This window comes from Lissotriton vulgaris, chromosome 10 (genome assembly GCF_964263255.1).
Source record: "Lissotriton vulgaris chromosome 10, aLisVul1.2, whole genome shotgun sequence".
NCBI lineage: Eukaryota > Metazoa > Chordata > Amphibia > Caudata > Salamandridae > Lissotriton > Lissotriton vulgaris.
Window position 1 is genome coordinate 72,740,517 of NC_141698.1, and position 13,592 is coordinate 72,754,108.

Sequence of the window (13,592 nt, forward strand, 5' to 3'; positions counted from 1 at the left end):
AGATACTTAATGCCTGTCGTCGGGGCCATAGGGGCTTGCGGATTGCAAGATGGGCGGGTAAAGGGGAGGGTCCCGGGAAACCTGCCCAGTGCCCTTTGGTGGGGAGCGACTGCACCTGGTGCGGGGCCTGAGTGTGCCGGTAGGTAAGGTAGCACTGCATGTAGGAATGGGTGTGGTGTTGGGATATAACGTGGGATTAAACCCCAATTGCTGCGGGTAGAAGACCCAGTGCATGGGATCTGCTGCAACGGACAACACATCCAAACTGGTACTAACGTGTACCCTCTTGTGTTTTGGGAGAGAGGCTCTTTGAACGTCTGGTTCGCGCACGCCTCCGAGAATGCTGCACGAGATTGGGGGATTGTGGGCCCTGTGGGTCTGCATGTGTAGTTAGCGGGGCTGTTGAGTGCAAGTGGTCATGCGACATGGCCGCACGTGTTGCGTCCTTTATATTCGTGTTCATGGGACAGAGTGTTGTTACTGTGGAGGTGCATAGTGTGGGTTGTTGAACAGCATCCCTATATGAGTTTGTCCGCTGTTTGCGTGGTACCTGTTGGTAATGTCCCTGAGTCACCGTCTGAGCTGCAGGATCCATTGGGTTCATCTTCTGGCGTGAAAATGTGTGGGCCATCTTCATTGTCTGATGCTGAGAAGAGCACCCCTAGCTAAGCTGCCGCCTGGATAGCTTTCCGCCTCTCTGCTATAATCTGTTCCAGATTCAGGGATGTCAATGTCTTGTTATGCATCTGTGTTCCTGCTCTGTTTCGGGTGCCCTTCGACCTGTGTCGCTGGGGTCTGGAGACATTTGGCTTTCTTGGACGGGTATTTCATAGGTCTTGATTAACTTGCAGGTTCAATTCAAGCCAGTCCAGGGCTTCTTGCGGGTCTGTAAAGAAGTTTGATACCTCGTTAGGAATGATTTTGAGCAGCACCGGGAACAGAAGAGAGTATTGCACATTGTTTTCCCTCAGCAGCTGCCTTACTTCCAGAAATGACAATCTCTTCCATTGCACTGCCTTGGAGTAGTCTGGGAAGAGAATGACCTGTTTGTCTTCCAAAGTGTTGGGGCTGTTCTGTCTAGCGACCCTGAGTATGTCTCAGGTGTCCTAGGTGTCTCTGTCCCTGAAGTGGAGAAGTTTAACTAGAATGGGACGTGGGAGCCATCCTGGGGGTGGTCGTCTCACCTGTACTCCGTGTGCTCTCTCGATCAAGAAGAAGACAGTCAGTTCTCCGTGCTGCGTAAAGGATTGGAGCCACGTCTCTACATACTCGATCTGTTCTTTCCCTTCCACTCCCTCTGGTAGGTTCAGTATGCGCAGGTTACTGCACCTGGTGCGCCCTTCCAGGTCGTCTGTCTTGTCTTCCAGCAGCGCCACTCGCGCCTGTAGCTCTTTGAAGGAGTCCTGTTGTGCTTTAACTTGGGGTTCAAGGACCCCCATGGTCTTTTCTCCATCCATCACTTTGTCTGCCAGCTTCCGGTGGTCATCATCTCGTAGTAAATGGAGGTCAGTGGCTAGGGTACCGAACTGCTCCTCCATGGTGACACACGAGTGTTCTATGGCTGCTAGGACTTTGTTGAGTTTGTCTGACATGGCGGCGTTAGTGACAGGGTCTGTGGTTTGGACTAATTGGGTTGGTGATTTGGATTGCACCATGTTGAGAGGCTGGGGTCCCCCAGTTGTTTTTGGGTGTCCCATGGGTGCGTGTTAATGGATCTGTTGCTGCTGTCTTGTGAGGACTCTGGGCTCAAGGCGCCCAAGGCATTCTGCTAGTTGACTGGCACAGGCATTGGTGGGTCACTGGTTACCCTCTGTTGATTCCTTGGATGGTGTGGGTTCAGCAGGCAAGGCTTTCTAGTCACGGTGTAATATTTCCCTCTGTGCGCGGGTGCTCAAGTTCTAGAGGCACAGGTGGATGGGAGGAAGCGGGGTGTGCTTGATCTGGCGCGGCTGAGTTGTCTCTGTTCTTGGGCTATTTGGGCGAGGGCCTGTACTTCCCGGTTTGTTGAACCTGCACCCAGTTATACTGGTGACATTGTCTTTTCCTACCTGTTGTTTCCCTCTGCCTGTTCCTGTCGAGGGTCCAGCACCTCTCGGTTGGCTTCTCTCTGCTGCTAGAGCTTATACTGTGGCTAGTGGTTCTTGGGGCTCACTCTCACATGGTGCCGATCCTCCCTTGCTAGCGGCAAGTATCCGGGGCCCCAAGTTGCCCTGCTTCTTATGTGGAGGGGGTTGGTATCCCCTTTATTGGCGGTGGCGGTCTTGTCTTTTGGGGCAGTTTAGCTAGGCCTGATGTACAGGATTATGGGTCCTGTCGACCCCCTCCACTCTCCCAGCATCTACGTGTCTGAAAGGGGCCCCCCCGGGAGGCGCTGGCTTCACTTGGGAGGGTGGAGAGGTGCAGACTCACTGGTTACTTGTTGTTGCCCCTGGCCGCGTATCCCTCGCAGGCCTCTCTCTAGGCCTGCGCTTCTGTCATTGATCTGAGCCTGTTCAGGGGCTCCAGGCCTCCTGGCGCCAAAGAGAGGCTTCTGTCCACAGCTTCTTTGAGTGCCTCTAGCAGATAAACCTGCCTGCCTACGGTACAGTTGGAGGATTCAGCTCGTGGAGTTACGAGATGATTCCCAGTGTTAGAATTGGCAGCGGCCGAACCTTTGTTTATGAGCTGCCGGTCTTGCATGTGTGTTTTTTGGGCTGCGCTGCCTTTCACTAAATGCACCTTCCCCGGCTCTCTGCTCTCAGAATTGCGATGCTGCATGTGGCAGTCACCAGACGGGTGCCATGTTGGAATTAGGTGCCTGACCTCGCGACCGCCCGATAGTGCCTGCACGCATCTGTCTTCCACCACACAACGGGTCCACCCTTGATATTGTCAGAGTCTCTGGTTAGTGGAGTCACTATCCACTGGGGGCCCACGACATCCGCGCCTCTCCCTCGGGGCCCCACGTTGGATTCTCCGAGTCGGAATCTGCAGCAGCCAATCTTCTGTGTCTGAATTGCCGGTCTTGTGTGCGTGCTTTCCTTCGGTCTGCACTGCCTTCAATAGATGTGTTTTCCCGGGCTTTCAGTGTCACAATGCTGTTTGCAGCGGTTACCTGGCGGGTGCCATGTTGGGACCTCGCGGCCCCTCAAGAGTGCCTGCCCCTGTCTGTCCTCTTCCCACAGCGGGTTCACCCATGGCACAGTTAGATCTCCGGTTCGTGCAGTCACGATCCGCCGAGGGTCCCAGCAATGTCTGCACTCCTCCCTCGGGCCCCACGTTGGGTTCTCCGCGTCAGAGTCAGCAGCAGCCAAACCACTGCTTCTTAATTGCCGGTCTTGTGCGCGTGCTTTTCTCCGGGCTGCGCTGCCTTCATTCAATCAATCAATCAATCACGCCACTTGTATAGCGCGCTACTCACCCGGAAGGGTCTCAAGGCGCTTGGGGGGGGGGCGCTACTGCTCGAACAGCCAGGTCTTGAGTTGTCTCCTGAAGGCGAGGTGGTCCTGGGTCAGCCGAAGGTGGATGGGGAGGGAGTTCCATGTCTTGGCCGCCAGGTAGGAGAAGGATCTGCCTCCGGCGGTGGCTCTTCGGATGCGTGGTACGGCTGCGAGGGCGAGGCTAACGGATCGTAGCTGGGGGGTGGGCGTGTGGAAGGTCAGGCGGTCGTTGAGGTACTTGGGGCCCAGGTTGTGGAGACTTGTGTGCGTGGGTGAGGAGTCTGAATGTGATCCTCTTGTTGACGGGGAGCCAGTGCAGGTTCCTCAGGTGGCTGGAGATGTGGCTGCGTCGAGGGATGTCCAGGATGAGTCGGGCAGAGGCGTTCTGGATTTGTTGTAGTCTTTTCTGTAGCTTGGCTGTGGTTCCGGCGTAGAGGGTGTTTCCGTAGTCCAGCCGGCTGGTGACGAGGGCCTGGGTGACCGGCTTCCTGGTTTAGATCGGGATCCATCGGAAGATCTTGCGGAGCATGCGGAGGGTGTGAAAGCATGAAGAGGAGACGGCGTTGACTTGTCTGGTCATCGAGAGGGAGGAGTCCAGGATGAAGCCCAGGTTGCGTGCGTGGTCTGTCGGCTTGGGGGCGGTGCCCAGGGCTGGGGGCCACCAGGAGTCGTCCCAGGCGGAGGGTGATGGTCCAAGGATGAGGACTTCCATCTTGTCTGAGTTCAGTTTCAAGCGGCTGTCCTTCATCCAATCGGCGACGTCTTTCATCCCTTCGTGGAGGCTGGTTCTGGCGGTGTCGGGGTCTCTGGTGAGGGAGAGGATCAGCTGGGTGTCGTCGGTGTAGGGGATGATGTTGAGGTTGTGTTGGCATGCGATGGCTGCGAGAGGTCTCATGTAGACGTTGAAGAGGGTGGGGCTGAGTGATGATCCTTGCGGGACGCCGCAGATGACTTCGGTGGCTTCGGAACGAAACGGGGGGAGGCGGACTCTCTATGTTCTTCCAGCAAGGAACGAGATGATCCACTTCAATGCCTTCTCTTGGATGCCGGTGTTGCTGAGGCGTTGGACTAGGGTGCGGTGGCAGACAGTGTCGAAAGCGGCGGAGAGGTCCAGGAGGATGAGTGCCGCTGTTTCCCCGTTGTCGAGAAGGGCTCGGATGTCGTCGGTGGCTGCGATGAGGGCGGTCTCGGTGCTGTGGTTGGCTCTGAAACCGGACTGCGAGGGGTCGAGGGATCCATTCGTCTCAAGGAAGGTGGCAAGCTGTCTGTTGGCAATCTTCTCAATGACTTTGGCAGGAAAAGGGAGGAGCGAGATGGGGCAGAAGTTTTTGAGGTCGGTGGGGTCCGCTGTTGGTTTCTTCAGCAGGGCGCTGAGCTCGGCATGCTTCCAGCTCTCCGGGAAGGTGGCGGTGTCGAAGGAGGTCTTGATGACGTCTCGGAGTTGGGGTGCGATGGTGGAGTCAGCCTGGTTGTAAACGTGGTGGGGGCAGGGGTCAGTCGGAGAACCGGAGTGGATGGTGTTCATCGTGCAGGCTGTGTCTTTGGTGGTCACTGCGGTCCAGGTGCGGAGGGTCGTGGTGGGGTGCGTTGGTTCGACGGTTGGGTGCGAGGATGGTGTGCCGAAGCTGTTGTGGATATCGGCAATCTTGCGGTGGAAGAACGAGGCGAGGGAGTCGCAGAGGTCTTGTGAGGGGGTGATGTCGTTGTTGCTGGTGCTGGGGTTGGAGAACTCCTTGACGATGCTGAAGAGTTCCTTGCTGTCGTGGGCGTTGTTGTCCAGTCGCTCCTTCAGAGATTTCTTCTTGGTGGTGCGGATGAGCTGGGTGCTGGGGTTGGAGAACTCCTTGACGATGCTGAAGAGTTCCTTGCTGTCGTGGGCGTTGTTGTCCAGTCGCTCCTTCAGAGATTTCTTCTTGGTGGTGCGGATGAGCTGGTGGTGCTTGCGGGTCTCGTGTTTGAGGGCGGTCATGTTGTCAGTGGTCCGGTCGAGTAGCCAGGCTTTCTCGAGGGTGCGGCAGGTCTTTTTGGAGTCCTTGAGTTCGTCGGTGAACCAGGGGGCCTTCTTGCCTCTGGGTTTGCTGGGAGGGTTCTTCAGTGGTGCGAGGTCGTTGGCGCAGGCTGTCAGCCACTGCATGAAGTTGCGGGCAGCTTCGTTGGGGTCCGGTGTGCTGGCAGGTGGGTTCTGGCAGAGGGAGGTGGTGATCTGGTCGGCGGTGATCTTGCTCCAGCTTCTGTGGGGAACCTGTTGGGGGTGGTGGTGGGTAGTGGTTTTCCTGAAGCTGAAGTGGACGCAGCTGTGGTCAGTCCAGTGAAGTCCGGTGGAGTGGTTGAAGGCGATGTGCTGGCTGGATGAGAAGACGGGGTCAAGCGTGTGGCCGGCGTAGTAGGTGGGGATGTTGACCAGTTGCTTGGGTCCGAGGTTGGCGAGGTTGCCCAGCAGGGTGACGGTGTTGCGGTCCTTGTTGTTCTCCAGGTGGAAGTTGAGGTCCCCTAGGAGGATGTAGTCGGTGGAGGGGAGGGCGTGTGGGCTGATGAAGTCTGTGATGTCTTCGCTGAATTGTGTGCGTGGTCCCGGGGGTCTGTAGATGAGGGTGCCTCTGAGGGTCGTCTTTGGGTCGGTGTGGATCTGGAAGTGGAGGTGTTCGGCTGCGGTGAAGGTGTCGTCAGCGTCACTCGTGATGCGGATGGTGTTCTTGTAGACGATGGCGATGCCTCCTCCGGTCTGGTTGACGCGGTCCCTCCCATTAGATGTATCTTCCCAGGCTCTCGGCTCTCTGAGGCACGATAATGCTTACGTCCGCTACCAGGAGGGCGCCATGTTGGGATCTGGCTCTCGACCCCGCGGCCATCCGTGAGTGTCTGTCTAAGCCTGTCCTCCGCCCCACAGTGGTTCCAGGCGGTGTGTCCGGTGTTCAGGGACCTGGCAAGAGTTCTCTGGTTGATTTGCAAGCCCCCGTTGTGGCGGATGGATGACGCTTATCGGGCCATGGCTCCGAGCCTCAGCGGAACGTGTCCGCCATCGTGGCTGGTTAAGCCACGCCCCCTTCTGGCTTCTCTGCTTTTGAGAGTGAACTTGTAATCTGGTCCTTCATTGAGCATAAGGAACTATTTCCTCTATAAGCCATGTTTCCATAAACACAAATGTGTTCCCTTTTTCTTGACATTTGGTATGAGGTTTCCGCAATGATTTTTGGGATGTATAGGTGTTGCCTAAACCTACTTTTACAATTGCATTAACTTTCTGTGTGTGTGTGTGTGTGTGTCTCAGAAAATATCAAGGAAGGGGAAAGCAGGTTGCTGCTAAGTCTTATCTTTCAGCTGTTAGTATATTCATATTTAAATAGTTTAAATAATTACATTTAATTTAACACTATTTCCTATGAGTTGTGTTTTTAGTCACTACCTCCATCTCTTTTTATGGGACGGTGTTGCATTGCCTTTGATTGGCCATGTGAGGTGCTGAATTTACTCCAGCTCTGGTCTCGAGTACATTTACTATGGGTTTGGGTTCTTTTTGGATGAAGTTTAATGGGTCCAGTGCAGAAAATGTTCCAGTGGCAGAACTCCCTTCTAAATCCTATAGAAATGCCAAATTGATAAAAAGGAGGAGTACACCAGTGAAGATCTATAGCATTGGGAGGTCCTTGATCTCGAGAGTATCATAAGGGTACGCAGTCTACATTTTCAAGAGATCAATAGTTGCAAGGTATGTAGCATCACACTACTTTAGGCCTTGGTTTCAAGGAGAAACCTAGGTCAGCTGACTAAAGCCTCCACAAAATTAGAAAAGTGCAGTTTGAGCTTTGCAGTAGGCTTACTCTCTTGCAGTGTGTAGGTGTTTTGTCCCTCCCAAAATCCCTCCATAACCTTCCTAAATCCCTCCTTACTCCTTCCGTAATCCCTCCCCTTAATTCATAAAGGTTCCCCATTTTCCAGTCACTACTCCCTCTGCCAAATGTATTACAAAAAAGTATATGTAGATGTGCTATGCTCCTCAGTCGGTCAGAAATATCCTCACAGAAAGGTATAGGAGAGTTGGAGGCAGAACCGAGGCATGGAGCTTTGTGAATAGCATTTTGAACACTTTAGTAGTACTACTGTAGTACTACTAAACGCTAGTCAAAATTCAATTTGCGAATACGCCACTCATGCCTTTTCATTTCTATTGATCAAAAATGGAGTTCACAGGGCTGAGGATGAACCCATGGGTGGAGTTGGAGCAGAATACTTTAGTGCCCCCACCTTTCATATGCAACGTTTGTACCTAGTATGTGATTAACTGTATCCATATGTGTGCACTTTTTAAAATCATTTGCAGTAAGTGGTTAATGAGAGTCACTCGTATGTTCAGCTGGATTATAATCAATGTATTCACCATGAAAGATGCATGATTTCTTTATTAAATTGCATGTGATATAATCACTATGACTAACTCTATTCTTTTAGAATCTGTTTAAATCTAGTGTTGGCCTAATCAGTAACTAGGCCTCAGTGCACGAGCTATGACACAAAGAACTTGTAAAGGCAATTTTACTTATACGTTTAAGTTTTATACTTACTTGACAGAAGCTGCTAGTTACTCCTTCAAGATAGCCAGAAAGAAATTCATAGCTTGTAATTTTATTAATTTGTCCCAGGATGTTGTTAATTAAAGTGGAATTTCTCAGAGCGTCTGCAAGAAACGTAGCATCAGCCAGTTCTGTTGAAGTAAGATTAGCTGGACTAGTCATCTATGTAGGGAGAAAATAAAATACATCAGTCGTACACCACATAATACTTATGGAAAAATGCATATATGTACACACTATGTAATCCTATAACATTCCTGTGATTGTTGACACTTAAGATGCAACTCTTCTAACTTTTTTCCAATTTGAGTACAAGGATATAACATTATTTCATTTTTATGCGGCAGCGTTTCAGGCCATCCAACAGTAGCTGAGGTACTCTTCCAAAAGCAAGATTTTTTATGATATAAGCATTTTAACCCCTCCCATGCTCGTGACGAAACCGTTCCGTCACGAGCCTCGGGTGGGCTGCGCTGGTGACGGACGGTTCCGTCACACCCCGCTCACCGCGCGGCGTGAATTCCGCGCCTGCGCGGCGCGTTCTATTGGGCGGGCAGGGCCGTGACGGAAACGTTACGTCACAAGCACAGCTCACCCGCGTGCCGTGACGGGGCGGTTCCGTCACGAGCACAGGACCGCCGTGCGGCCCTCTCCCCCTTAGCACTGCGGCGGAATAGCCGCCTCAGTGAAGGGGTTAAAAAGTGCTAGTTGGGCTGCGGTCTCTAAAGGCCGTGTGCAACAGCAGTAGACAGCCGGTGCCAGGTTGTTTGCAGGGCATGGCTGTCACCAGGTCCTGCAGTCAATCCCACTGTGCTCGGGCAAAGACCATAGGTGTTGGCAATAGGTTAACTCTATGGACTACCGCTGGCTGTATTTAGAGTCTCTGCCTGCCTATCAGAGATCTCTATACCCTCTAAAGAGGTGCCAGGCGGCAGCTGCGCATGCAGTTGACTGTCGACATTGGTTTGGGAGCTGGGCTTGGTTACAGGTCAGGCACTGCAGTTACCCTTCGGTGTTTACAGTTGAAGACAATGCACAGGAGGTGCTGGGTGCCTGGGGTTGGGCCGAGAGTCTGGCTGGTGGCCAGTCCTTGCAGACAACCACAGTTGCACTCTGGCAATGTGCAGCAGGAGTTGACTGCACATGGTGGGTTAGCCGCAGGCCAAGCCCTGTGGGATTCAGAATAGATTGGATTATGCAAAAGAAATAAAACAAACTAACCAAAAAAACACATTTGAAAGCTTCGGGCCATATGTGTCAAGATTAGTAACTGCAATTTATAAAAATGAGATTTTTACCAAATCGCAAATTATAATGTATAAAAGTTTTAATTTAAAAAATAGCGATTCCTAGTGGATTGAAAATTGACCTACCTCATGAATAGGAGTGAAGTAAAAACAATATATATTTATGAGAGAAACAGCAGTTCCATGAAAGAGAAGGGCAGTGACTTGTAAGCCCTGAATGAAAGGAAAAGCAAGTGCCAGGACCAAATTATGTGCATAATATGCCAAACGTTGTGTATCCAAAGAATTGACACAACTGCAGCAAAACGAAGTGAAAATCACCGCAAAGTGGGAAAAAAATCACCTAATGAAGAAAGGAACTCCACAAGTGACACCAGTGTTACAAACAGATTCCTGAAGGCTATATGACATCGAATAGCACAACCGAACAGAACCGCCTGTAAAAGAACAGCCAAACCTACAGGAAAGGAAGCCTAAAGACTGAACGATTAGTTAGCAACCAGTAGTAAAAAAACATATACAGATGGATAAAGCCATTCACCCACAGAAGGAGCATGGCAAGTGAAGAGAAATGTAAACACCTTGATACCACGCAAAATAGAGACTTGCCCCTTGTTTTTTCACACATACAAAATAGAGGCAGCAAGGAAAACTAAGTTGCATATATACAAAAGTCAGAACAAGGACATGAGGTCGGTTGTAAAAAGAAGGAGGGATAGAGAATCTTAGACCCCACATGGTATACACCTGTTACAACGCAACTTTTACAACTACCTACCATTACAACGCAACTTTTACAACGCATACCATTACAACGCATTGCGCTGGGGGCGCTCTAGGATAGGGAATAAGTTTAATTTACTATCCAACACCTTCCCTAGTGTCCACGGGGACTGGAGTTGGAATAGTAAATTATACTTACCACTATCCAGCACCTCTAAGCGCTATGCGTTGTAATGGTATGCGTTGTAATGGTCGCGTTGTAATGGTAGGTAGTTGTAATGGTATGCGTTGTAACGTCATACATCCCTCTCACATGCACGACCACACCAATAAAGAATAGGGAATAGACTAGCAATAAAGGAGATCAGCAGGATGAAAAGAGAACAGAGGGAGTAACATTCTGTAACCTACTGATGAAAGGTAAGAAAGTCCCCCGAAAGAAAATGAGAACAGAAGAGAAAAGATGCCCTAATGGAAATCACTGGTAAGGCCCAGAATGTGGATTGCAGAGTAGAGACCCTACCATATGTTCCACTGCTTCAGTAGAAACTCCATTTACAAAGGGTGCTCCCTAAGAGAATCAAGAAGGACAAACGATGCACCGAGTGGCATCTCAACAAACTGTACACAACCTTCCACAAGGTGAAAACAAGCCACAGTATCCCGTGAGGGATAGCAAATTAGTCAAACGCATGGCAATACGCCTACCGCAAGTACCCCTAAGAGCAGGTAACACAGGTAATCAAGCTCGATTATGAAAGAAATACCATTGAAAATAATCTCCTGGTTGAGGAGCACTTCAGCAGAAATAAGAGAAAACACTATTTAATAGGAAGAAGACCCACATAAGATCACAAAAAAGACAACTTGACATCTGCAGTGTAAATACAAAGAAGAATAAGACCTGCAGAAACAGGAACACCACTCTGGGTGACATGCTATATGAGCTGACCCACATAGGGGCCCTCCAAAATGCATACCAGAACACAGATGCAAGTCAGTGACACAAAACAGAATAACAAGCTGGACATGACCAACTCAGCCGTAGAATAACAATGACGGTTGCGAGAAGGTAAACAGAGCTAAGTGTCTGCACCAACCCTACTGCCTCGAAAACGGCACAACGCGGAGACAGCATGGGTGCCAAATAAATGGAGGCCATGAAAAGGCATGTCAACTAAAGTGGATTGACTGCCTGCGAAAACTGAGTGGTACGAAGCCAAGCCCACCAGCTCAACGCCACAGACGAAGCCATGGCTTGGCCAACCGAATTGGTGGCATGCATACCACACCAAATGATTAATTTAGCAGCCTGCTGCTCATCTGAAATCAACTGGGCCAGATCGTTCCGATTAGCATCTGAGAGATGGCAACAGCCAGGCCAACGAATCCCATAAGGCATAAGAAAAATGCCTGAGGGCGCAAGGTGTGTTAATGGAATGTAAAGCAGCACTGGTGGACAGGGCTGGACTGGCTACCGGGCGTTTTGGTGTGCTGTCGATATGGGGGCTGATTTCGTTGATGGGAACCTGCATGTGCTGAAAAACATTTGTTTTGCTTTGTTTACTTCGAAGCACATGCAGGTCTCCATCAACGTAATCAGCCCTCACCTAAGTAAAATTAGCCCCCAGCTCGGCAGCACACCAAAACGCCCGGTAGCCAGTCCAGCCCTGCGGTTGGAACAGAAAATATACTTCCAAGAAGAGTCCAGTCTCCAGGAATCTCTATCAAGCAGAGTATGGGGCAGATAATCTAAATCATGAGAAACAGTAGCAACCTGCACTACAAAATTGAGGTGTGTGGATCGGCGTACGAGACAATCAGGGTTGGTGGCGGCAGGGTGGTGCTTGTGGACAATACAGTGGTCCACAGGAGGACCAGTATCTGGCTTAGACCAAGCCCTTAACAAAACATCATGCAGGACTCACAAAAGGGCAATAACGGCTCAAAACCTGATTGGCCTAGATGAAGAACTCCCATAATGGGGTCCAAAGACTTTCCCACCGAAGGAAGAGATGAATCTAAAACTACAGCCACCCTTTCCAACATGTGAGCCAAAGAGGAACTGTCCTCCGTGGCTAGGCCAGGAAGAGAAAGCAGGCCAGAAGCAGGGAAAGACTAACCCGCCTGCTTCACCCAAATCAGCATTCCAACTATCCACCACAGGATGAACCACAGGCATTGGGAGCACAAGACCTATCCCTTCCTCATTTTCTTCTAAAAATGGTTCCACCGAACCCTCATGCATAAGCTCTCACCCAACGTGAATTGACACCAATCTGGTGTCGTACCGACATCAGGAGAAGACAGTGGAAAGGCCTATGATGGCACTGTGGACAGTATGAGGTGCGAGTTGGTCAGAGTCTCAAAAGCGAGTCCCTAAGGGTCATGCACCCGCACAGAGTCAGAGGGGATTGGCGCTGTAGAAGCAAGCCCCAGAGCTAAGTCAGAGTCTATAGGGGCTGCATGTGTGAACCCTGAAGGGCTGTGCACTGTCGTCGATGTGCATAAGGGCCTAACTGCAGCTGAGGGTGAACCTGGCCAGATGGCGACAGTTAAAACATCTGTCACCTTCTTAGGGCCCGAAGGTGCTCCAGGGGAAGGTGAAGACCCAAAGATTGCGTGGAGAGGACAATAATAATCTCTCATTTGGGTTAAGGAGGACCCGGTTCCAGGAAAGGCAGGGAGGCACGGGAGAGACTCTTGCACGGGGTCTTGAGCTGGAAAGCGTGACCAGCCGTGGGAAACCACATCGTGAGACGACAAACCCTGGAGATGCTGCACTTCAACTGTTTGCAAAGTGACTTACCCCAGGACGTGCAGAGTGAGCGAAGTCTACGAGAACGGCTCTGTGAAGGGACCGTTGATCGGGAAGGAGACCGAGATCCTTTTAATTCAGCGGATTTCGACAACTGTGCCGTCAGGAGCTTTATCTGTCGCTCAACCAATGCCTTTGGATTCATTTGTTGACAGACTTTGCACTCCTCGGAGTCGTAGAGGGCGACCAAGCACCAAATGCTAACATAATGAGGGTCCCTGCCCGCCATCAGTCGAGCACAAGATTCTAAAGGTTTAAAACAAGAAGGCATAGAAAAAAGGCACACTGTTCTAGATGAAAAAATGGCGTAGAAGGCCAAAGAAAAAGCCAGAGGAACTGCTTCTCCGGATCCACGTTGTAGCTTTCACAGATTTACAACATTTTGTAAAACTGGGAATGCGCCAGACTCCTATGCCTCCCCAGGGGCGGTAATGGCATAACGAGAAATATTTTTATTTCTCCTAGTTTTTTCCTCTTTCTATACATGCTGCATTCTGTAGCACTCATAGAAAAAAAGGAACATACCATTAATGATTGTTTTTCTGCAGGAAGGTGTCCCTTCCTGCACAAAACAATCATCCCAGCAGCACGGGCACCGTTCCAATATGACGCAAGGGTGCCTGCGTAGGCACATGTCAGCGAATTGTGCACCAGCGCATTGAAAGAGCAGAGATGCATCATATTGTTGTTAATATGACCTCTGACCTCCTGGTCAGTAACTCAGCTCTCCGCCCGTGCAGCTCCGCTGACTGTGCCTCTGCCGCGGCCCCTTCTACCTCCCCGCTGGTAGGGGGTTGAGTCTGACTATTGCCCCTGT

At 50.9% G+C, this 13,592-nt stretch overlaps 1 protein-coding gene across 1 annotated transcript in view; it reads right to left on the reverse strand.

Annotated features, from left to right (window-relative positions):
* Positions 1-13,592, reverse strand: part of LOC147684691 (uncharacterized) — a 378,108-nt gene that overhangs the window by 212,713 nt on the left and 151,803 nt on the right. The window contains exon 67 of the mRNA XM_086939726.1: positions 7,979-8,149. Within this exon, the coding sequence (XP_086795852.1) occupies positions 7,979-8,149 (171 nt within the window). The remainder of the gene's footprint in view (positions 1-7,978; positions 8,150-13,592) is intronic.